Source organism: Chaetodon trifascialis, chromosome 4 (assembly GCF_039877785.1).
Source record: "Chaetodon trifascialis isolate fChaTrf1 chromosome 4, fChaTrf1.hap1, whole genome shotgun sequence".
In the NCBI taxonomy this organism is placed as follows: domain Eukaryota; kingdom Metazoa; phylum Chordata; class Actinopteri; order Chaetodontiformes; family Chaetodontidae; genus Chaetodon; species Chaetodon trifascialis.
The window spans coordinates 8,598,622-8,623,256 of NC_092059.1; the positions used below are offsets into that span (position 1 = coordinate 8,598,622).

The following is a 24,635-nucleotide window of genomic DNA, read 5'->3' on the forward strand; positions in this document are numbered from 1 at the left end:
CGAGCATGTCCATACAATTCATCACATTGTGTTCAGTCTGTTCAGTCAGTGGGAATGGAGATGAATGCGGTGCATGTCTTCACATACACACACAATAACGTTGTGTCTGCAATCACCAGTTTCCTCTGTAGCGCATTGTTTTCCTAACCCCTCTGTCTATTCATCGGTGCCATGATGACGGAGCTGACTGTCAAAATTCAAATAGAAAACTGCATCACACATGCAAAGAAATTTTCGTGTGACAACTCGATACTGAAAATTGTAAGTGAAGAATGATTTTAGGATTACAGATGAGGAATGTGAACCTCTTTTTGTTAAGATCCTGGCTTCCTGTCTCTCCCTGTGTGTCTCCTCTCCCTTTTCCCTGTGTGTGTGTCTGTCTGTCTACCCCTGGATCCGTGGCTGGGCAGCCCCTCACCTGCTGCCAGCTCCTCCCACGGCGACTCACCTGCACTCACTCTCCCTGATCAGGGAGAGTATTTAAGGCATGAACCTGCTCCTCTCCTTTGCCGGATTATTCCTCATACTCCATGTCGGTGTCCGGTCGTTTGGTTCGTAAGTACAAGTCTTTTTGTCTCCCTCTCTTGCTCAGAGAATCGTCATTTTTGTCCATTGTTTTCCAGCCACTAAGTGTGCTGTGATTTTCTTTGTTTCAGTGTCTGCCTGCCGCTTCCACGTGTGCCTCGTGTCATACCCGCTTCGTCGGTGCTCCTTCTGTTCATCCACTCCGTTTGAGTGCGTCTTTTGTTTATCGTCCGCTCGTTGAGCACGTTTTCTGTTTCCCTTTTTATTAATAAATTCGTCTTGATTTTCCACAATACCTGTCTCTGGTTCTGCATCTCTGGGTCCAAATACTTTTCGGCTATTCAGCCTTAACACTTTAAGTAAAAAGTGAGGTGGTCCCGCATGGCAACAGATTCATAAGAGAATTTCAACAACCTACAAAAATACAGTACAGTATTATCTATGGTAATGAAAATCTGAATCAAAGCATATGTGGTAATACAATTAACCTGTCCTGTTGGGTGTATGATGGAGGTTATGTAAGGGATAATGTCTGTGAAGGTGTTCATTATCAGGAATTAATGGATGACAGGGAGGCAAGAACGGTTGCCTCTGTGGAGTTCATTAATTCCTGATTACAGACGCTTTGAAGGGCATTATCCCGCTCATAGTACTGAGAGCTTCAACAAATGTGCCCTTTGAAGGAAGACAGAATGACAGCACTCAATGAAACTGGGAACTGGTCTCACCAGATGCATTCAAAGTCATTCTACATGACTTGGAAGCAAGCAAATTTGGCTTTAAATGTTCTGTGTTTTTTTTCTGTAATTTGTTCATTGTTTTCATTTGAGCTTGTTATATGTTTGTTTCATGTCTGCAACTGTGCAGCTATGCTGCTGCCTGTCTTTGCCGGAACACTCTTGAAGAAGAAATGTTTTCATCTCAATGAGACTTCACAGCAGGTTAAACAAAGGTTAGATAAAATGTACAAAAAAATCCCCGTACACCAGAGTGTTAGCTCTCACACATCCTATTTTGTTGTTTCTCCCTCCCCTTCTTTGTGTCTCTGCATTGATACAGGAATCCTTGGGTATTATGCATATATGCAGTACAGTATATAGTGGTAATGAGAACTGTCATTGAATGTAACAACGACTGTTGGCAACAGCAAGAGATGCTCTTATGGGCTCCATGTTGCAGCCTCCAGCCAGTCAATAAACCCTTTAGACAATAAATCCTTTACTCAAATAGCACAGCTGAGGTGTAAAAACCTGTGAACAGAATATACTTTTAAAATATCTGGTAAAATAAATAGCATATGTTTTCCTCATTGTATCACAGAGGTTATACGTAAATAGAAGGAGCACACATGCAGTGTTATGACATGGGGTACTGGAAACCCATCCACCTGAAGACTGTCCAAATAAAAAAGAAGTTTGCCGGATGATTTTTGACAAAGAGGAATACTTAATCACTCACGTCCTCTTTGTTCATTTGCCACTGAAAGTTTAAAGCAAACGTGTCCTTTGAAGGTGAACAGAGCAGCAGCCTCTGCTATAACTTGTTAGCTGTCACACAGCTTTATTTTGCTCTTTCTCCCTCCACTTCTTTGTGTCCCTGGATGTGTACTTCAAAGCCACACGGCTGGAGAAAGCCTTGGTTATAAAGCTAATAGGATTCAGTTAAATCACAAAACTTCAGGGCACCAAATCCATCTATTTGATATGTTGGTTTAATTGGAGCCCTGCAATCGACTGGCGACCGGTCCAGGTTGTACCCCGCCTCTCACCTGTTGACAGCTGGGATAGGCTCCAGCCCCCCCCCCGCAACCCCGAAAGGGATAGGCGGTAGAGAAAATGGATGGATGGATGGTTTAATTGGAGGCAAACTATTTGAGCATTATCGAAGAAGACATCAATCAGGTTAAGAGAAGCAACATTAATGTGTCTTATAGCCTGTCAAATATGTTGTTTGTCTATGCCCCACTGGAATGACACACTGACATGTTTTCTGATCGGACAGCAGGACGACATCATTTGTCTGTGCCTCCAAAACCATTAAATAACTAAAATTCCATTTTGTTTTATAATATGACGAATCTATGGATACATTAAGCTTAAAGGCACAAACACGACTTTGATAACGAGGACCTCCCGACTGAATTTGTATTATTTTTTGCCTCGTACACATAATCACAAGCTGACTGTTGGCATATAATGTCATTTTTTTTCCCAACAATACACATATTCTGTGTAAAAACTCTTCTTTCCGCTCAAAATTAGCTGTCGGCTTGCCAAAGCTCCACCACACTCCCCGTCTTTCCCGCAGGAACACAGAGTTCATGATGACAGAGCTGACTTTCAAAATTCAAATAGAAAACCATGCAGATCCAAAGAAATGTCACACAGAAGATTATTCAGTGTGGCAAAAAGCGATCCGTGCTTTCTGTCAATAATGAAAGCATGATTTTTGGGTCAAATCTGAGCAATCTTATGCTGTTTTAATTAAAAGCAGTGCATGATGAGAACCCACACAATACAGAAAAACTCCTGTACATCCTGTTTAAACTTTTAAAAGAACTTTATTGTTAAGGTCTCATAGACAGCATCTCAGTCAAGGACCTTCCTCATGCAGGAATCCTTGGGTATTGTGCATTTATACAGTATTTTCTATGCAGTGCAAATTGCCATTGAATGTAACCTTGACTGTTTGTAAGCGCAAGAGCTGCTGATATGGACTCCATATGTTGCGGTTTCCAGCCCATCAATAAACCCTTCGCTCAAACAGCACAGCTGAGATGTATAAGCCCGTGAAGAGAATGTGCTTTTAAAATATCTACTTCAGTAAATAACCTCTGTCTTCCTCAATGTGTTATGGGGGTTATACTTAAATAGAGAGAGCTACACTTCCAGTGTTATGACATGAGGTGCTAGAAACCCATCCACCTGAAGACTGTGCGAATGATTTTTGGATGCATCATTTCTGACATTGAGCCATACTTCATCACTCGCGTCCTCTTTGTTCATTTGCCACTGGCAGTTTAAAACAAACATGTCCTTTGAAGGTGAACAGAACGGCAGCCCTCCGCAACAACCTGTTAGCTGGCACACAGCTTATATTGCTGTTTCTCCCTCCACTCTGTGTCTCTGCATACGTTCTTCAAAGCCACACAGAAAGAGAAAGCCTTGGTTACAAACGTAAGGTACACCAAAAGTATCTTTCCATAAGATTGTTTTAATTGGAGATTAAGGGTGCATTAATTCCAGCATGATCAAGACAACAATCAGGTTTTTATATTGATGTTGATAGTGCCCATGAAGAAAAGTAGTGTTAACCTTGTCTTATGGGCTGTGAGGCATCCCTGTGAGAGTAACATAATCACGATGTCCCACAGCACAGGGTGAAATGTTCTCCATAACTGGAGTATTACCTGTGTTTTATGGGACTGGAAGGTTAAAAGCTGGCCCAAAAGTGAAACTGGAGCACCATCTGCTGGACAAATAGAATAAGCCAACAAGACATGAATAGTCTGACTAAGAAGTCCACAGTCTGTTAATAACTGAAAATGTGCAGGTCTTCATTTTTTTACCATCAGCATGCTGGGTGATTGTAATGAAATGATCTGTTCAACCACGTTTCTGTATTTGATTCACTGCCAATTTCCTTCTATGACAAGACGTGACAGATTTGGGGCAGAAATTTCATTTAATGCTGCAGTATTAATATTCCATAATAATTATTTTATGCTGATAATTATGTGAAATTGGAAGTAGTTACAGAGAATTTTATTTTTGTTTGCCATTTCCCCAGAGAAGTCAATATACAGGGATTAACTACAGAGCAGGTGCAGGCAGTGATCAAAATGAAAACACTGCCTGATACAAGCATGTAATCCCTGACATGTTTGATTTTATATACTAGAATGGTGCATTATGATCCAAACCAAATGAAAAACTAAAAGAACAAATCAGCTTTTCTGCTTAATCTTCAAATGCTGCAATCAAATGACATTTTGCAGTGGTGGAAGCGTTATTCAGAACCTTAAGCAAAAGAACAGCATAAGCATCAAAATATACTTAAAGTTCCAAAAGTAAAACATTCACAAACACTCATTATGTGGAATTTCTCATACAAGAAAAACAGAGTATTTATTATTGGATTATAATTCTTGAGTAATGTGGAAGCATCACTTTAATGTTGAAGCTGGTAAAAGTGGAGATAATTTAACTGCCACATGTACTGCTGCGTTTCTTGATCTATGATAACACATCAGGATTTGTTTGTTGATTATATTTTGAGCAAACAATGTGAATCTGCAAAGTAATGATAATGACAGCTGTTGTAAAGTTGTAGTGGAGTAAAAGGTGCATTATTTTGCTCTCAAATGTAGTGGAGCAGAAGAATGAAGTGGCATGAAGTGGAAATACTGAAGTAAAGTACAGGTACCTCAAAACTGTACTTAAGAACATTACTTGAGTAAATGTACTGGCTTACCTTTCACCATTGAAACTGAACTGAAGATTAGGCAAGTTAATGAATTCTGGCATAAGAGAATGTGCTAAAAGCCAACTTAGACTCAGAAATAAGAAAAAGTCTTACTCTGTCTGAATAATCAAAGTCTGCTGTGAACTGAGAAGAATTTAGTTTAGCTATGAAGCAAGCCATTCCTTCTTTCTTATTGGTGCAATGGATATATCAATAAATTAATCATATCAAAAATCTGTAATTAATCAATCTGTATTATATTTATTGATATTCAGTTAAAAATGCCTATTTTAAAGCTTGCTTCGCAGAATTGTACTTCAGTATAAAGAAGAATTCACATAAATAGGTTTATTGCTGCTTTGTAATTAATGGTTGGCATGAGGAATAATAATAATGACCGCTGACTGTGAGGAATAACGATGAAGCTCCTTTGTATATTTGTGCCAGGAAGCAGCGTAAGCGTAACATTGGTACGTAAAGACGCACAGTCATTACGCACGTCTTATAAAGTCCTGTTTCCTGACGTCAGCGGCCTCTTCCCTGCCTATGCCCTCGTGAGGTGGGCAGTGTAAAATTTCCTGTCTCTTTTCGCCACTAAGCGAATCCAAAACCATCCGTCAAAATGGTGAGTTTGACGTTATTCTCCATCTAATTCATGAGTAAGCGGGCACAGACGATGTTATCAGTGTCAATATTAAGATTTTCGCACGGACATTTTTACAGATGCTAGGCTACTTTCATGTCAGTTTTGTGGATTGTGCTTTGATCAAAATGGCAGCCAGTCTGTCATCTGTGCCGTTAGTTCTGCCGAGACTGTGGAAAACCAGTCCTGAATTGTGTTAATAATTTGTTTGCTAACCCAAGTTAAAACAATGGATAGTTTTCAGTGTTAGTATGCCGGTTGGCTATTTTGTGACGGTTGAAATGGCTAACGGTGGGTGACGCTACGGTGTGGCGTTGTTAGCTAACTTTTACTGAGGAGGCTTTTCGCTCCAACGATATCAGTTGTCTCAGGAACATTTTTGCAAATGTCGGTACTAATGACGCTGTGTTTGAACAACTTCACATTGAAGTGCTGTCTGTGGTGTCAGCAACATGTTTCTGCTGTCGTAACGGGTTAGGGGAATAATTTGCCGGCTTTGCGTTTTTTCCGGCCCTGCCGGCTAGCTTAGCAATCAAGCCAATGTTAGCATTTAGCACAGTGTCAAAGTCTGTACACGTGGCCTGTTCTTGCCTACATATTATGCCGGTTGTTGCTTGCTTCAACCTAAATTCACCAGCCATTGACTGGTTATGTTGTTAACTTAGTCAGTCATTGGTATTTACTGGTATTGTTAAAACTCGACATGGGGTTGGAGGGAAAAATCGGCGAAATATAGATAATGACAACGCCACAGCTGATGGCGGATACCCGACGCCCCGTGTGGAAGTGCCAAACAGTTCTCTGTGCGTCACAACCAGTTTGCGATTTAATGGGTGTGTAGTTAGCGTTACGTCAAGGAGTCGCAGATGTATATAGACTGACACTGACTTTAATAGTATCATGATCATCAACAGATAGGTACGTATTGTATTTAAACGATCGCACTTTTGCGCTTCTTTCCTCTTTTTTTTATCAAAGTTCTAATCTGACGTTCTCACCCCTCAGGTGAACTTTACGGTCGACCAGATCCGTGCCATCATGGACAAGAAGGCCAACATCCGTAATATGTCTGTGATTGCGCACGTAGACCATGGAAAGTCAACCCTGACAGACTCGCTTGTGTCTAAGGCTGGCATCATTGCTTCAGCTCGTGCTGGGGAGACCCGTTTCACAGACACACGGAAAGATGAACAGGAACGTTGCATCACCATCAAGTCTACGTAAGTATCTTGTTATATTTCCAGCTGTCCTCTTGCATTGCCTCTTTGCTATGCAGCACCTGCTCAGTCATATGTCCAAAAAAGTGTCGGTACATAGCAAATTCATAGAGCAGCTCCAGTGTCTTTTTTGTTGTTGTTTTTATAGCAAGCTTGACAGCTGTGGTCAACTATCACACTGTTTGTTTTGGCTGTTGTGATTATTTCTGTGTATAAGACAATGCTGGTTGCATTAACCCTTTTGTGACCTCATATTGTTTCAGTCCTTTCAACCAGTCAAAACTTGCTTTGCCAAAAAAAAAGTTGGATTATGCAGGAGGATGTCCTTGCTTTTTCATTTGATTAGTGAACATCTGCAAAGTTGTTTTGCTTTTGCCCCAAGTCACACATACAGTTGTGTCATAGGTAACCATTTTGCAAACCATGCGGTTTGTTGTGACAGAATAATTTTCTGTCTTAATGGTCTAAACACCAATATCAGACCTGTAAAACTTTTATTTATTAAGTTTTTCAAATCTGCATTACATTTTGTTTGTGCTATATTGTGAGACAGTTGACATTGTAGTAATTTATTTTTGTTTCACATTCATTTTAAGTGTATTGACATCATGTTTTTTCAAGTGGTATTTGAATGCGAAAAAAGTTATCACAGCATTTAGTATGTGACTTTGTCTAATAAGTTCTTCTGACTTGCAGCGCCATCTCCCTGTTCTACGAGCTCAGTGAAAATGACATGGCTTTCATCAAGCAGTCCAAGGATGGTAACGGCTTCTTGATCAACCTGATTGACTCACCAGGACACGTTGACTTCTCCTCAGAAGTGACTGCTGCACTCCGTGTCACTGATGGAGCCCTGGTTGTCGTGGACTGCGTCTCTGGTAAGGACATGGCTGAATAATCCTGGGCAACATCAGTGTCAGTAGCAGCTTTATATTAGATGCATTTCATAGTTGAAACTATTTAATCCAATTCACAATAATGTAAAAGTTAGGCAATTTGTTTTAACATTTACTTTGTTTTTGTGTCAGATGTGCATACTCTGAAACTAATACAAAAGTATGTGCTCATCTTGGCCCACGGGGTGTTGCTAATAATTGTCCTCAAAAGAATCTTAAGTGCACTTTTTGTTTTGTTTTTTTTCCCCCTTCACAATAACTTTGCATTTAGAATGTGCACAAGCTTCAGGAAAACGTGACATGCTGATTAACAAGTTTTTTTTGTTGTTTTTGTTTGTTTGTTTTTGCTTAATGCTTAATCTGCATTCTTGTGCACTAAATTCTGTGTTTCCCTGCCAGGTGTTTGTGTGCAAACTGAGACAGTGCTCCGTCAGGCTATTGGTGAGCGCATCAGGCCAGTCCTGATGATGAACAAGATGGACCGTGCCTTGTTGGAGTTGCAGCTTGAAGCTGAAGATCTCTACCAGACTTTCCAGCGTATTGTTGAATCAGTCAACGTGATCATCTCCACCTACGGAGAAGATGAAAGTGGACCGATGGGCAACCTTATGGTGAGTGGCTGTCAGAACATTTTGGAGCATTTTGTCTCTTTAAACTTGTCTGTGTCCAAAATAAAGTTAGCGCTTGTCAGTGTAAATAAGTATTTATTGAAAAAGTTTTTATAAATGCACTCATGTCCTGAGGTGGTGTCATTAACTCTCTAAGGTCGATCCAGTCATTGGTACCGTTGGCTTTGGTTCTGGACTCCATGGATGGGCTTTCACCCTGAAGCAGTTTGCTGAGATGTATGCAGCCAAATTCGCTGCCAAGGGCAACGCCCAGATGACCCCAGCTGAACACTGCAAGAAGGTGGAAGACATGATGAAGAAGCTGTGGGGTGATAGGTGAGCCTCTATAATGGAGATTGGTGTTTCGTTATAGAGAGCAATAAATCTTTTTTTGTTTGTTTGGGGATTTTTTGAGTCTTGCACAGAATTTTTTCCCTCTTGTTACTGATGTTGTGGTTTCTTTGTCTGTTGGTAAATCTCACACCTTATGCATTACTCTAGGTACTTTGACATGGGTGCTGGAAAGTTTGCAAAAACTGCTACTGGAGCTGATGGCACCAAGTACCCCCGCACCTTTGTTGCGCTCATCCTGGACCCCATCTTTAAGGTAATAAGACACTTGTTTTCTTTAAATATTGTTGCGGTACAGCACATCTAGAAAACAAGGTAGTATGGTTCAAAGTACATTTTGTATTGGGTGATTCTGTCTCATGTTAAATCTGCTTTATTTTGCTCAAATTTTGCTGTGTACCTGTAAGTGATGACTTAAACATTCTTCACTTTGACCTGAGTGACCAGTGATGATATCCTTCAGTCTGAGCGGGGCACAGAAACAGAGCTTTAATTTTAACGTCTTTAGCTATGTTAAATTGCAGTCCACTAATTGAAATTAATTTCCTATAGGTGTTTGATGCCATCATGAACTTCAAGAAGGAGGAAACAGCCAAACTGATCCAGAAGCTGGAAATCAAGTTGGATACTGAAGACAAGGATAAAGAGGGTAAGCCTCTGCTGAAGGCTGTGATGCGCCGCTGGCTGCCTGCTGGAGAAGCTCTTCTGCAAATGATCACCATCCACCTGCCTTCCCCTGTCACTGCCCAGAAGTACCGCTGTGAGCTCCTCTATGAAGGACCTGGAGATGATGATGCTGCCATGGGTATGAAACTTATTTTAGTTTTGCGTGAATGAACAGGAATAAAAAGTTTACAAGGTAAATCCATAGTTTCAGTTGCTTGTGATAAGACCTGGCCAGGGCAGCAAGACTTGGATTTGCTATAATTGTTCTGGGACTTGAACTGATTGTCAGACCATTTTTCTTTTCATCAGGTATCAAGAACTGTGACCCCAAGGCTCCCTTGATGGTATACATATCAAAGATGGTCCCCACTAGTGACAAGGGTCGCTTCTACGCATTTGGTCGTGTGTTCTCTGGGGTTGTCGCCGCTGGCGTGAAAGTACGCATCATGGGACCAAACTACGTCCCTGGAAAGAAGGAAGACCTCTACTTGAAGCCAATTCAGAGGTTAGTTTCAACATTTGGCCTGTTGAGTTAGGTGATATGTTTTGATTAGTATCAGTTATGTGAAGTCAATTTGTCAGATATTGGTGATATCTAACTTTGCACATTGCTCTTTGCCAGGACCATTTTGATGATGGGCCGTTATATTGAGCCCATTGAAGATGTGCCATGTGGCAACATTGTGGGTCTGGTTGGAGTGGACCAGTACCTTGTCAAGACTGGAACAATCACCACCTTTGAGCATGCACACAACATGAGAGTGATGAAGTTCAGCGTCAGCCCTGTGGTGAGAGTTGCTGTTGAGGCCAAAAACCCTGCTGACCTGCCCAAGCTGGTGGAGGGTTTGAAGCGTCTGTCCAAGTCTGATCCTATGGTGCAGTGTATCATTGAGGAGTCTGGAGAACATATCGTTGCTGGTGCTGGAGAGCTGCATCTGGAGATTTGTCTGAAGGATCTGGAGGAGGATCATGCTGGCATTCCACTCAAGGTGATTAAAAGCAAAATTGAATAAAATGAATTTGCACCAGCAATCTTAAGGGACATAAAAATCAAATTGGTAACAGTGAAACGATTTTTGATATTATCCCAGAAAGTGAACACGTCTGTATTGAAACTTCTTCTCTTTTTAGAAATCTGATCCAGTGGTGTCCTACAGAGAGACCGTCACTACGGAGTCAACAATAATGTGTCTGTCAAAGTCACCCAACAAGCACAACCGTCTGTTCATGAAGGCCCGTCCCTTTGAAGATGGCCTAGCAGAAGACATCGACAAGGGTGACGTTTCCAGTCGTCAGGAGCTCAAGGCCCGTGCCCGCTACCTTGCTGACAAGTATGAGTGGGACGTCGCTGAGGCCAGAAAGATTTGGTGCTTTGGACCTGATGGAACCGGTCCCAACCTGTTGGTGGACGCTACCAAGGGAGTGCAGTACCTAAATGAGATCAAGGATAGTGTTGTGGCTGGCTTCCAGTGGGCAGTCAAGGAGGTGAGGGGGCTAAAGTATTCAGATTCTGATACAGTAACTTAACTCCATAAGATTCTGTGTTCTTCTACCCAGTCATCAGTGAATATACTTCATCTACAGTTGATTTCTCAATGTTATTTTTAGGGTGTCCTCTGTGAAGAGAACATGCGTGCCATTCGCTTCGACATCCACGATGTGACCTTGCATACGGATGCCATTCACCGTGGTGGTGGTCAGATTATTCCCACGGCTCGCAGAGCTCTTTACGCATGCGCACTCACAGCCGAACCTAAATTGATGGAGCCTGTGTACCTGGTGGAGATCCAGGTAAGTGTTACTGGAGATGCAGTCTGCATTTTGTTTATTCTAGTTAGGCAATATATCAATTCAGCCCTATGAAAAATCCTTTACTTTTCAAACTTGCTCAAGTTTGTCACACCTTTTCGGGGTTGGCAAGGCACAGTGGTTAACTTTAGAAACATTTTGATTTGTCACACATTGATTGGAATTTAGCAGAATAGTTTTTTTTGTCCCATTATTGACTTGTCTGTCTTTTCCCAAATTGGAGTGTTGTCTGTATGACTCAGTATTACCCGTCTACTTTGTAGTGTCCTGCAAGTGCAGTAGGTGGAATCTACGGTGTGTTGACCAGAAGGCGTGGACACGTGTTTGAGGAAATCAGTGTCCAGGGAACACCCATGCGTCTCACCAAGGCCTACCTGCCTGTCATGGAGTCCTTTGGTAAGTCCTTTTTGAACAGGAAATTGTGATCTGAGCAGATGTGGCAGAGAAGCCAGAGTTCACTTAGCAGACATTCAAGAGACGTTACTAAAATCAAAGATGGGTATTTGTAGTGCAGCAAGTACCGATCTACCTAAACTGAGCAGGGGTATATTTTTGGCAGCAGAAGAGAATTATTTTATCACCAATAAGTGTCATTCTGCAGGTAGTTAAATATAAAATTACTTGTATTTATAAACCAATTGGTTTATTTTTCCATTACTGTCTTTCATTAACAAACATGTCATTGTGGGGGACAAAGATGAGGTGCCGAGTGTAATTTTTTTTTTCATGCAATTTTACTTAAGTTTGAAGACTAAAAGCAGTCAACAAATGATAAATGAATGGTGGTCATAGTAGAAGGGAAATTTAGGTCATTACACTGGAGTGGTATGAGTAATAGGCCAATTGGGGTTTGTAGTGCATGTTTTTGTTTAACTCGGGCCAACCATTTTACATTTATTTTTATGTCCACATCTTTTTAGTGTCCTGCAAATCGACAGGGTAATTTTAGCTACCATGTGACATCAAAGCCCCTCGCTGTTGACCCGAGGGGAAAACAAACATTAACCTTCACAGTTGTGACTGCTGCGCTCACTCCTTGTAACCCTTTTACCCATAATATAATATCAGCTTTGCATGGAAGGTATTGAGATGTTCTTTGCTCTGTCCATTCCCAGGTTTTACAGCTGACCTTCGTTCCAACACTGGCGGCCAGGCCTTCCCACAGTGCGTGTTCGACCATTGGCAGGTCCTTCCTGGTGATCCAAAGGACCCTGCATCCAAGCCTGGTATAGTTGTGACGGATACACGCAAACGTAAGGGTCTCAAAGAAGGTATCCCAGCCTTGGACAACTACCTGGACAAATTGTAAAAGCCAGGGACCCCACATGGCTTTTGCCTCATTCCTCCCTCCCCAACACATTGCAAGTCTACGCTGTGGGACCGGACTGTACAGAACAGTGAGCACTAATGTTTGCCAAAAAAACAAAGATTGACAATAATGAATAAACTACAAAAATTGTAAACGGTAAATAAAGGAAAATAAAAACTTGAATGGTTCAGGCTCTTTTTTTCCACCTGTTTATCAGGATGATCGAGCTTCATGTATGGTGGCTACATTTCAAAGAGAATAAAGGGGTGAAGATCTCAGTAAAAGTAATGTTTTTCTGTTTTTTTTTTTTTTTTCATATTTCAATGCCTCTGATTTGTTCCCTTAAATGTGTTAAATATGGAGTTAAGTTTAGGATGGATGCAATGATGTGCTGTATAACTGCATATTTTAATCATACATTGCAAAAAGCTTCAGTTCATGTCTTAAGCGAGTCAATATTTAGAGTAATGTGGCGAAGGAGGTGGTGGTGCTGCTTCAGATACTCTGGGTTGCCTTTGTTACAGATACTATGAACCACACTAAGTTGGAGTTGCAGAGCTGTATACTTATCAGGACAACCAAGAGTTCTGTTTGACAACATGTCTTCTTTGGTTCAGGTCCAACTTAACCTCTGCACTTTGTTTTTAGATGTTGAAAATGAAAAGTTTAAGTATTATGTCATGATAGTGGACTGCGCCCTGTATTCTTAAAGTATTGATCAGGTGTGAACTCATCCCTGCATTGACTGGCTTTATCCAAGCTTAAGTTTAGTTGTAGTTCCTCGCTGTGACCAGTGAGGAAACGTCTGAAATGACTCCCTTATTGCTCTATAGTGCACTAGATTTTCTGTCTGCCATTTTGTCCACTGTTGTACCTTTGAAAAATGCTGCAATGGAAGAAAAATGTCAAAAGTTATACTGAGGTGAAGTTGTTTTTCAATAGCTTCCATGTCATGTGACCAAGTGACTCAAAATTTATATCAGATTATTGCACTGGACAAATAAGATAAAAGTATTCCAATAAAATATGATAGCCACTAAAATATACCATGATGGGTTGAGTCTTATTTGTCCTGAGTAATAAAACTATATCCTGCATTGGTTTGGAGTCACTCGGTCTCATGACATGGCTGTTGTGGCTCAGACTTTGAGCGCTACTGATTGCCATTTTTATATCCCTGGACATCATTTTATATGCATTTTATGATTTATAAAGTTCATTTCCTTTTGGCCTGTGGTTCAGTATCCAGCAATGTCAGCCCTGGATGAAATGTTCATTAGAGCCAAGAAAGAGTAATTACAATCAAACAAATCAAACAGCTTGTGTGTATATCATCAGGCCATGGCATATTCAAGTCAAAGCACAAACGACCACATCTGATGAAGACTTTCAAAATAAACGGCAGAAACGCCCTGTGCGACTGATTAGGTCGGTTCACTGTGGGCACGTGACTTCGGCACGTTGAATAGAGGCATACATCGTACCTATTAATTAAAATGTATCAGTTTCATACTAAACCAATGACAGAGTCATCCAACATCTATATTACAAAAGCATAACAACACCTTTCAATAACAAGTATGCAGAAACATGGGATTGCTGTAAAATGAAAGGAAAGTATAATACAGATGACTCAAATATTGTGAGTAATAATAAAGAAAATCTCTTAATATAAGCCTAATATAAGCGTTTTCGTGGTGTTATTTTAACTTAATGGGCCGTTAATTCTCTATTATGTCACTTTACACTCCACGACAATGCAGTCTCTTTACATCCAGCTGACCAATCATGACTCTCCGTACCGACCAATCAGCTTTCAGACATGGTTCTCTTCCTGTTTGGTCGAGGGAGTCGTTATCCGGTAAGTTAAAAGACGTTTATCAAAAAAAAGAAAAAAGAAAGAAAGTAGAAATAGTTCTATAAAACTGCCATTGTCCGAAGCGAATAAACATTATTGCATACGCGAAAATATAAATTCTTGTATTTCATTTTTTTCTGTGAACAGTTAGCAGTTTGGCTAGCCTTTTTGAGTGGATGTTGTCCGTTGTGTTTGTACTGCTCAGTGCGACCAGTTAGCCGCACAGCAATGCTAGCAGTCAGGTTAGCTTAACAAGCGGCTGCCCAGTAGAGAAAATAAGGCTGAAACAAATCTTACAAATCCCCTGTTATTCTACATAGACGTCTTCCCACGGTGTAACCTTAACGGAGTAAGATCATTTTTACACTCCGTTGCACGGAAGAAGATCATGGGAGGGATCAAACAAGAGCAGAGTGATGCTTCGCAGCAGCCGAAGTCTTCACATTCAGCAGATCATCCACAAGATGAGGTGGGTACAGCTACATCTGACCAGGAGCAGCATGATTTGTAAATTGCTTTAATTTTCCCTCCTTAGTTAGAGGAATGAGCCTGTGAAGTTTTGAAAACAAATCAGAAGTGTATTTTAGCTGTTAAGTTATTCAAGGTAGGTTGGCTTAGCACATACAGTTGAGCCGAATAGTAGAAACAAACTAGCACGGACAGATAGTATCAATATAGAAAACTGGAAACTGACCATAAATGTACTTCAATTCAACATTACTACTAACTATAGCTTCCTGTAACTGTTTGAACGTATTTCCAACAGTATAACCGTCATGACGTTGGTAGGACTCATTACAGGGTTGTTGTGTATGTAGCAGAGCTGGAACAATCAGTCAACAATGGTAGTTTTCTTCTGAACAAGGAGCAGTGGCACAGATTAGTAAGCAGCCCCTGCCGCCATGACAGTGTTGTTCCCCGTCTCTGCAGCCCAAGAAGAGAGGCTGGCCTAAGGGAAAGAAAAGGAAGAAGGTACTGCCAAATGGTCCCAAGGCACCAGTAACGGGATATGTCCGCTTCCTCAACGAACGGCGAGAACATATGCGGGCCCAATACCCTGACTTACCTTTCCCAGAAATCACCAAGAGACTTGGAGCAGAGTGGACACGATTAGCCCAGAATGATAAACAGGTACTTATTTAAGTTTTGCAGGTATGCGTGTTACATGTAGTGGTCAACATAGTGTATTCAGTAGCCCACATTACTGTGAGAACTGGGTATGTAATGCAACTGGGCCAGTTGAGCTGGTTTCCTCAGAGACAGAGACACAGACACAGAGACCACAGTCAAGAGCAGAATTGCAGGTGTTATCTCTGACTTGCTGCAAGGAGCACCATTATCTGTCTTGTTTACTTTCATAAAGACAATGCAATCATCAAATCCTGACCAAAAAACATGCTTGTAATAAAATGTTTCAAATAATCAAGAAACCATCGGTTAGCAAGACAGAATTATCCTTGAGAAAAGCAGCACAACCTTATTTGTGCACTGACAGCGCTACCTGGACGAGGCCGAACGGGAGAAAATGCAGTATGCTCAGGAACTGAAGGAGTATCAGCAGACGGAGGCCTATCAGATCACCACTGCTAAGATACAAGACAAGAGGATCAAGAAAGGTGAACTGAGCTCTGCTTATGTAATATATGTCATGTTGGTTACTGCTCATGTGTCTATATTTTTAGAATAACCACTGCATCACCAGGGCACATAGCAGGATACCGTTAATTTGCTGCTTCATTACTCTGTGCTGTGCAAGCTGTAACATGCACATGTATTTTTCAGAAGACACTCCATCTGTCATCATCAGCACTAGTTCAGAGTCATCTTTATCAAAGGTACATGACACATCTGCATGTTGTCACTCTGTATTCTGCAAAGTCATTTTCAACATAGACTTCAAACAGTTAAGTTGTCTGATGATGTCTTTTAGGCTTCTGAGCTCCCAAGCAGATTCGACATCCCTATCTTCACAGAGGAGTTCCTCGATCAGAACAAGGGTAACAGAACCACTTTAACATGGCTCAGTAATAAAGCGTAGACAAAACTGAGGTTTAAGTTCCTTTTGACAATAAACAGATCACGTAAGACATAATCTCTGTTTCTCTCTTTGGGGTTTCAGCTCGAGAGGCTGAGTTGCGACGGCTTCGTAAGGCCAACATTGAGTTTGAGGAGCAGAATGCGGTGCTTCAGCGGCACATTCAGGACATGTACAAAGCTAAAGAGCGCCTGGAGGCTGAACTGGGGCTGGACGAGAAGCGAACCCAGGCTCTTCACCAGCACTTGCTGGCTATTAAACACACTCTGGTCAATAGCCTTTCAGCAGTCCCTCTGCCAGGTCAGCAGCCAGTTGGCTATATGTAGTCAGAGGAGAAAGGCACTTTGGATAGATATTAGATAAATCTATTGCTATCAGGTTATATTTTCATGTTAGGTTGATTTTGTTTAGTCCTGTAGTATAAATGCCTTGATAGTGCTAGCATAGTCAAAAGACATTGTCATTGTCAAGTCATTGTCCAGTTCTGTGTCTTTCCTGAACAGGTACAGGTGAGACAGCGTCTCTTGGGAACCTGGACTCGTACTTGAGTCGTCTCAGTGGAGTGCTGGAGGGAAACCCTCACAAGCATCGTGCCCTGCTCATCCAGCTTTGTGAAGTCCTCTCTCATCTGGACAGGTAATTCATATCAACCACATGCAGCCTGGTTCTTCCTCTGATGAATCCGCCATTATTCAGCTATGCACCTTTTCTAATCCTAACCCCCTAAGAGGGGATGGTTTACCATGAGGCTGGATGCTGAAATATGTCTTTTTAAAGCAAACAGGTCTATGACTAACATGAGAGGCAGTCAGGTGGCATGACAGCCATGCAGATATTAGACAAGTGAATATTACAGCCTACAGTGAACTGGGTGAACTAGGTGCCTGACAAAGAGCAAGTTGTTTTTAAAAACATTCTTCATCATCACATTATTATTGGACCTCAACTCAACATGACTTTCTGTTTACTGTGTTGAGAGTTCTCAATCGATTTTTTTTGCTTTAATTCATTGTCAGTGAGAAGATATGAGGAGGCTCCCGCTGTAGACCCTTTCATTCCAGCAGCAGAGGTGGTGCATGGCAGGCTTGGTGGTGCTGGTCAAGTCAGTGCCATTCAACAGAGCATGGGGATTTCTCGAGGATAGCAAAGGCAAGGGTACAAACACTTCAAAAGACCGCACACATAATCCACGTCTACATGCCTCTTCTCTATGAATATGTGTATTCTGTAGAATATGTGTATTCATACACATGCATTTTTGTGAATGTAAATCTGTGTGGCAGTGTTGAGGGCTTTGACAGTTCAGGAATTTCATCAAATGTAATGTATTTTTATCTCCTCGACTGCCAATTCAGTTCATTTGGTTTGGCCGTAACCTGGTTGTGTACTATCAGCGGTTACTACAGGCCCCATGACCTGTCCAATAAGACAAGCCTAATTATTAGTTTACAGTAAATGCCATTTGGCATTTGGTGGTTGGGGAATGTGAACGTAGTGTTATTTAGAATGCATGAAAAAAAAAAAAACTGGAAAAGATGAAAAATGTTGGGGTACTGCATACATGCAATGAATTTACATTGATAATAGCAGGTTGTTGAACGGAGAAGCAGTTTCACATGTCGGAATATTATATATATTTGTGAAGTATATTTGTATTTTCTGAAATGTTCATTAAACCATACTGAAAATGTTTCCAACAAAAGATACATGTGTGCAATTTTGCTTTTTAAAGAATTGTTTTGAGACACATCTCATTATTTAAAATGCTCCATCTCAGCTTTTCCTTAAATCATGAAACTGCTTGTTTCCCCCTCTCAAATATGCAAGGCCAGATACAACTGGAAGTAACTGGACAAATACGCTTTGGTGTGATTTTTGGTGAGCTGAGCCTAAAAGAGACAACGTGGAAATGTAGGCGGTGTTGTGGTCCAGCAGGGGGAGCTGTAGGCCCACACTGGAGAAAGTCTTGAATCTTGGGGCAGCATTTAAAGTTACATCAGTCTGAATGTGTAGATTTTTATTTGACTGGAATGATGAAAGTGAAATGAATCTATTTAGCTTTTACTGTGAATTTAGGAAGCAGCATTTCATTTGCTTCCAGTCAAGAACCACTCAACTCCTGCATCATTCATGTGCACCAATATTACCTTCTTACAGGAAAGCCCCTGCATCTCCCTGAAATTGTGAAATCTTAAACTCTTGGGCTGCTAGTCTTGAGGACTAAGATTTGATTTAAAAATTATTTTCCTTTCTTTCCACTTTAAGTTCTGCTGAAGAGACAACGTCAGGGGCTCCTGCTGTCTGTATGTGACGATGAACATCCTTTATCTGACTCGCCTCAAAGTAATTATTACCCAGAACTCCTCTGGAGGTCTAGTGTTTCCTCTAAAAAGTAGGGCTGGGTAATGCTGACAAAACCAGTTCTCACAGTATTCTCCATGCTGTCTGAGGATACCAATTAAGGTTTCTCTAAGATATCTGACAAGTCTGTTGAAAATATGGGGGGAGAGGCTAATGATCAGGTGTTTCAGCCTCTCCACCCCCCACAACCCATACACACCCCCACCGCCGCTCTGACGTCACTGAGAGGAGCTGTCCACAGCAGCGGTGGTGCTGAAGCTGAACAAGATGGCTGTGTGTTGGGGAGCGGAGAGCTGAGAGAGAAGCCGGGGGTCGCGAAAAGAGTCTCAAATTCAGACAGACACGCCATAAAACAGACAGAGAGGATAGCGAAGCTGGCGTTCACTCTCCAAGCGTGAAGATTTGAATTTCTGTCAAGCGCAACGAGCCGCTGCCAGGCCCCGTCTCTGCTGGCGACGGCAGGCTTCTCCATCCCCAGCCCCAGCGACTCACTCCCAGGCTTTCCTCTGCACAGATTAGCTCAATCACGGAGGCTGCTGAAGAAGCTGGACCCTGTACCAAAGGCGCATATAAGAAATGTCATTGCTGTGTGTTGGAGGTAAGAGAAGAAAAACTAACAATGCATGTCTCGGCTCTGACTTGCTGCCTATTTCCGCGACCTGCTCTCGTGCGAGCGGTTTAAATAGCTCCAAGTCTCATTTTTGCAGCTTTTTGGGGATTTACCTGTGAGGATAATCATACGTGCATCAATGTTTTGCGTCTTGCATTTGGCGCAGGATTGTTGTTATTATTAAAAGCGGATTATTTCAAATCCCGTTAATAAGGCGAATACTTCACATCACCTTTAGCGATTTTGCATATTCCTAATTTTCCTTTTTGACTGTAATCTATCCTGAGGTATTTCACTCTCACTGTCTTGGCTGCCAGCCTGGGTTCATTTGTCAAAACCTGGCATTGCTACAGCCGGATCGATCTATGGAGTAGGTGTGTGCTTTCTGGCAGCCGCTGTCAAACATAGTAAAACAAGATGTAATCCACTCTCAGTTCGTCCCCGTGTAACAGAAGCATGGGGTGTTTAGGTTTCGCGTCAAAAATCAGATCGCATTTTGACTACAGATCCTCTCCAGCGCTGACATATCATCTCACTTTTCATGCGTAATTGCGCGGAGCAAAAAAGGGGAAAAAAGGCGTGTGCAGCAGCCTGTCGGGTTTCCTTACGGAAGGATATTTCTTTAAGACACGTGATTGCTTGCAGCATTTTGTAATTTATATTTCTCCCATTGATTGAGCTCTCTAATGACAACCACAACCTGTTCTGCCTTTGCATAATTCAAGATTCCACAGTGGTGCCCAAATTGGTTTTCTGCTGTATAAACAGGCTCCGACTCATCACACTGTTCCCTTATTGTGGCAATATCTCCCTTCAGCCATTCATGGTGGTTTGTTTTTTATTCAGTCAAGCCCATGTTGTTGTCCGTGATGTGTTTCTCCCGTGAAACAAGGTAAAAGTGGACCCAGAAGAGATCTAATCTGTTTCACATTGAAGTGCAAATAAGCCACAATAAGCCCGTAAAAGTCATTCAGTCACTGTAATAATTGAACATCTATTGGCAGACTATATGTGGTTGTATCAAAGATGTAAAGTTGGAGGAAAGGCTGAAGATCTCCATTTATTAAGACTTCATTTCTTCTAATTAACTAAAGCTGAGCCCTTACTGTCAGATGTGGTTTAAATTTAGTTGCATAACTGTCCAAGAGGAAACTGGTTGGGTGGACTGTGCAAACGTCCTGGCAGTGAAATACTGTTATCCTGGGTATCCCCTGTAACCTTCTCATCAACATCTGGTCATCCCCACATCCCACTGTGGCAACCAACACTTAAAACCATTTATTCCCGTCCTTTGAATCATGCTTAAAGTTTTGACACAGAAAAAAAATATATCTTACTCTTAAAGGTTTCAATAAATCCTCAGTGGATTGGTGTGAGCTGTGGCAGTTTAAAAAACAAATTTGCACAATGCAACACTCTGAGACTTCTTCGTCAGTTTGGGCTCCATTCCCGCCATGAGACGCTTGATAAACATGGTGCATGATTTATCGGGGAGCAGTGGAGGAAAGATCCCTCCAGCTTCTTCTGCAGATCACTGGGAGGCTGGAGCAGGCCTGTAGTGTTCATGAAGAGGCTGCTATACTGTTGACACCAGTGCTAGAGCTGATTGCACTGATGTCAGGATTGAGATTCAGGCCTGTTGGTGGTCTCTTTATGTCCTGAAGCATTGTTGGCATAGCAACCCCAATGGTATTTTAGGTCTCTGCTGGCATTTTCTCATTAGTTTCTACACACTCTGTTACGGGCCCGCAGCGAGGTTTCTATTGATATTATATTTTTTGCAAGGTGGCTGTGAGAAGAATGAGGGAATACAGAGGATGATGTGCATGGCTGTTTACCTTGAGCTGCATGATAACGCGAGTCGGGCCGATCAGCATGGCAGTAGCAGTGACGAGGCATTGCCCGGGCAGAGATGTGTGTACGCTCTGCTTCCATGTCTCGTGATGTTAGATGTAGCCTTTGAAATGATAGCCTGCGCCACAGAAGCTGAATAAGCGAATTTAGATCTGGCAGCCATCCTCTTACTGTCACCCCCTGTAGTGAGATGCCAATTCATGCATTATGACTTAAAAAGAGTGAGGCATCCTCATTAGTGTCACCTTCTTCCAGTAAGACACATTCCAAACATCTGTTTAAGTCTATTTACATATGTATTCAGATCATTAGCAACGTTGTTTTGCAGAAGAAGTCAGAAAGTCCAACTTTAGGAATGAATATGATTTAGCACCAAACCGTCCTTGGCAAGTTCTGCATCTTATTACCATTTCAAACATGCTGCTGCATTACTGTGATAATTACTGCTTACTGGGAGTCTGGAAACAGTTAGGAGCAAAGATCAATTGTGTTTGAGTAGATGTAATGAAGCATTAATATTCATGATATACATGATTCTGAGGCTACTATTATATTGAGCTATGGAATCCATACAGCACTGTATGTACACTGTAAGTCTTTATAGTTTGCACACTGTTTCTCAAATGTTTTAATTAGTTTCTATGAATGGAGCATTCAATCGTCAGTGACAGCCATTGTGTCATTCTCTAATCACCATTAGTGGCATATTCCCAAAGGTGTGCTGCAGGTGTGTGACTGAATCTGATGTGGCCTCGAGTGAGCGAGCACACAGGGACATGCCGTAATGACCTCTCAGTCATAACTGTTCTTCACTTAATTGCGCACTTCTCTCTTTTCCCCTCATAATCTTTAGATTTTTCTTCGCTGCATCCCTTGCCTGCAGGTTTGTGTTGTTGTTCCAGAGCATCCGTAATTGCTCTGAAGTGTGGGCTCTTTTAAAGCGTTTGATCGGAAAACCTGAGGAAATAAAAAGACCTTTTAGCTCCTCCACACCAGGGCATGAGAGAATTTGTCCAATTTTCCCTGGCAAAGAAAGATAAATTGAGATTCTGTAATTGCTGCGGCAGGTACTCAACATTTTCTGTTGAGGGTTTGCAGAAAATTTATATCGCTCTTTCTTTCCCACCTACTCCCCTGCGCTCCTTCCCCTGTGCTGTAACTGCAGCAATGGTGGCTTAGTCTTATGCCTGTGAGCTGTAAGTACCCCCACCCACCCCCACCCCCATCCTCACACTCACACACCCCTTTCCAGCACCCCCCCACTCCTGTCACACTGAAGTGGTTATTTTTAGTGTTGGGGATGCAGCTCACTCTGCCCGCATCCGGCTGCACAGAGAGATTAATAGAGCACGAGAGAAAGAGATAGAAAGGGAGCACACGTGCATACTCACCACATGGCAGGGGGAGCTTGTAGGAGCGAGTGATTGAGTGAGAGGGAGAGAGAGGACCCATGACTGGCTGGTGGTGTAGAGAAGACAGTGTATGAGAGGGAGTGTTGGCAAGGGTGCAGCCAAGGTGCATCTGTCATTTGCTATCTATTTAAAGCAAAGAAACAACTCATTTCAACGCCTCTTTGTCAAATGCTTCCACGGAAAAGAACCCTCCTCTCCCCTTAGGCGTGACTGCCTTGTCAGCAGCTAGACTATCGGGAAGGGGATTTGACTTTGAAGTTGGCTAAGCAGCACATGCTCCATCACAGCCCTTACTCCAGCACCTGCCTCATGAATCAGACCAATATTTGAGCGATAAGCAACATCTCAAGGGTTTTCTGGGGTGACGCTATTTTTAGAAGCCAATTTGTCCACAATGATAATCACGCTTGCTCTGCTGTCACCGACCATGAAAAATGACTCAGAATGTGTTTCTCTGTCAGAATCACTTCTGCTACCCTAATAATGCTTGACTGAATAACAGAGAGTATTTATTTATTTAGTTTTTTTCCATTACCGCGAGTTGGACCATAGGTCATATATTATAAAGTCATTTTTCTTGCAGCCAAGTACACATCACCAGGGAGTTTGTTGTTGAGTCCAATTAGATTGATTTTAAATCATTCCCTGTGTTTCTTTCCTGAAACGTAACATCAGTGAAAAGAAGCAATCAGCAGGGATTAAAAAACCAGAGCTTGGAATATTAATACCTCAGTGCTGAACATGGGGATGCTGGGCATCGGCAGGGTGCCGGATTGAATGAATAATGAATGGGCCTTTGACGTCACTGGTTTTAAAAGTCAGTCTGGTACCTCCAGAGGTCCCTGCGTGGAGGAGCTGGCAGTGGCACCTCAGCGGAGCCTCATCCATTGTGTTAGACAAAAAGCAGCACTGTTCCTCCTTTTGTCCTCCACCCCCTGTTGTCGGCCATGCAGGAATACATACACATACGTCATTCAGAGATGACGGGGCATGTGGCCGCTCTCCTTCCTGGCATCAGCTCTTACTCTCACCTGCACAAACTGTCCTTCTGGCCCTGTGACTCAGAGATCCTGACACCTCCTGCTGAACGGATGTCGTCTTTCATATTGAGATCATGGCATTCTGGCCAAAGAGGACAGAGGAGTTCCTGGCTGAGAAGAGCAGGATCCCCCCACTCTCTGAAATGCCAGGCTCCTGTCAATCACCAGCCAACCAGCTTACTTTCATGCATATGAGCTACAGCACTGGCAGAGGAGAAGAGAAGCCTTTGAGAGTCACTGAATGTTATATGTGCAGCATAAAAATGTGAAAACAGTCACATTAGCATTATTTTTCCATAGTTAGACTAATTTCTTGTTTGTTTTCTATATTTTGCAGTGAAGAAAGCCAAGCTCGATGGACCCCAAGGTGAGTTTGGACCTTTGAGCAGTCGATATCATCCATTTGTTACTCATTCTTACTGAATTAGGTTGTTTCAAATGAACACACACTGTAGCATGAGTAATTGTATTTTATCGTTTGCAGAGAAATTTAACACATACGTGACCCTGAAGGTGCAGAATGTTAAGAGCACAACCATCGCTGTGCGCGGCAGTCAGCCATGCTGGGAGCAGGATTTCATGTTGTGAGTACTTCTGTCTACTGCCCCCTTTTATCCCATCATGTCCTCCCCTCTTTTCTTCCTCTGACTGGGCAATGTTGATTAATTGGAGGACAGTCTTTGCTGCACTCACGATTTCTTCCTCTTCTCTCACTTTGTTCTCCTTTCAATAGCACCTGTAGTGTAATGATGAGCCTTCTCCCTGCATCCGTATGACCCACGAAGTTGTGGTTGCAGTTTTATGGATAGAGGGCTTTTTCAGAGTTTCTACGTTGGCAGAGCGTTGCTTTCTCTTTCATATGTTCCACTGAAGTCAGGCAGGAGGCAGAAAAATGCTCACAGGCAAACAACCGGAGCCATCAAATGAATCAAAAGGAAGCGTCAGTTGACTTGAAGGAGAAGCCGTTTTACACACTG

At 42.1% G+C, this 24,635-nt stretch overlaps 3 protein-coding genes and 1 non-coding gene across 5 annotated transcripts in view; all 4 read left to right on the forward strand.

The window, feature by feature from the left end:
* The first annotated feature begins 5,514 nt into the window (after positions 1 to 5,514).
* Positions 5,515 to 12,671, forward strand: LOC139329827 (elongation factor 2b-like). The gene is made up of 13 exons (XM_070960358.1): positions 5,515 to 5,614; positions 6,638 to 6,852; positions 7,546 to 7,727; positions 8,145 to 8,356; positions 8,511 to 8,689; positions 8,855 to 8,960; positions 9,257 to 9,509; positions 9,680 to 9,875; positions 9,993 to 10,359; positions 10,502 to 10,855; positions 10,979 to 11,161; positions 11,443 to 11,575; positions 12,295 to 12,671. Exons 1-13 carry the CDS (start codon positions 5,612 to 5,614, stop codon positions 12,486 to 12,488), a joined length of 2,577 nt encoding a protein of 858 aa, XP_070816459.1. The 5' UTR covers positions 5,515 to 5,611; the 3' UTR covers positions 12,489 to 12,671.
* On the forward strand, positions 9,107 to 9,174 carry LOC139330791 (small nucleolar RNA SNORD37). Its single transcript, XR_011602156.1, has one exon. It is a non-coding gene; the product is annotated as a small nucleolar RNA SNORD37 (small nucleolar RNA).
* A 1,605-nt stretch (positions 12,672 to 14,276) lies between the features above and the next one.
* hmg20b (high mobility group 20B) lies at positions 14,277 to 18,083 on the forward strand. Of its 2 annotated transcripts, none has more exons than XM_070960684.1 (9): positions 14,277 to 14,349; positions 14,667 to 14,815; positions 15,277 to 15,477; positions 15,842 to 15,962; positions 16,129 to 16,181; positions 16,277 to 16,343; positions 16,466 to 16,681; positions 16,885 to 17,017; positions 17,398 to 18,083. In XM_070960684.1, the coding sequence occupies exons 1-9, from the start codon at positions 14,277 to 14,279 to the stop codon at positions 17,408 to 17,410; spliced, it is 1,026 nt and encodes a 341-aa protein (XP_070816785.1). In that variant the 3' UTR covers positions 17,411 to 18,083. The 2 variants fall into 2 exon arrangements, with proteins under 2 accessions (XP_070816785.1, XP_070816786.1); XM_070960685.1 differs by having other exon boundaries at positions 16,132 to 16,181.
* Positions 18,084 to 18,984: 901 nt separating this feature from the next.
* unc13a (unc-13 homolog A (C. elegans)) overlaps positions 18,985 to 24,635 on the forward strand; it is a 41,730-nt gene continuing 36,079 nt past the window's right edge. Inside the window, exons 1-3 of the mRNA XM_070961892.1 lie at positions 18,985 to 19,340; positions 23,996 to 24,025; positions 24,143 to 24,242. Coding sequence (XP_070817993.1) covers positions 19,319 to 19,340; positions 23,996 to 24,025; positions 24,143 to 24,242 — 152 coding nt within the window. The 5' untranslated portion in view covers positions 18,985 to 19,318. The remainder of the gene's footprint in view (positions 19,341 to 23,995; positions 24,026 to 24,142; positions 24,243 to 24,635) is intronic.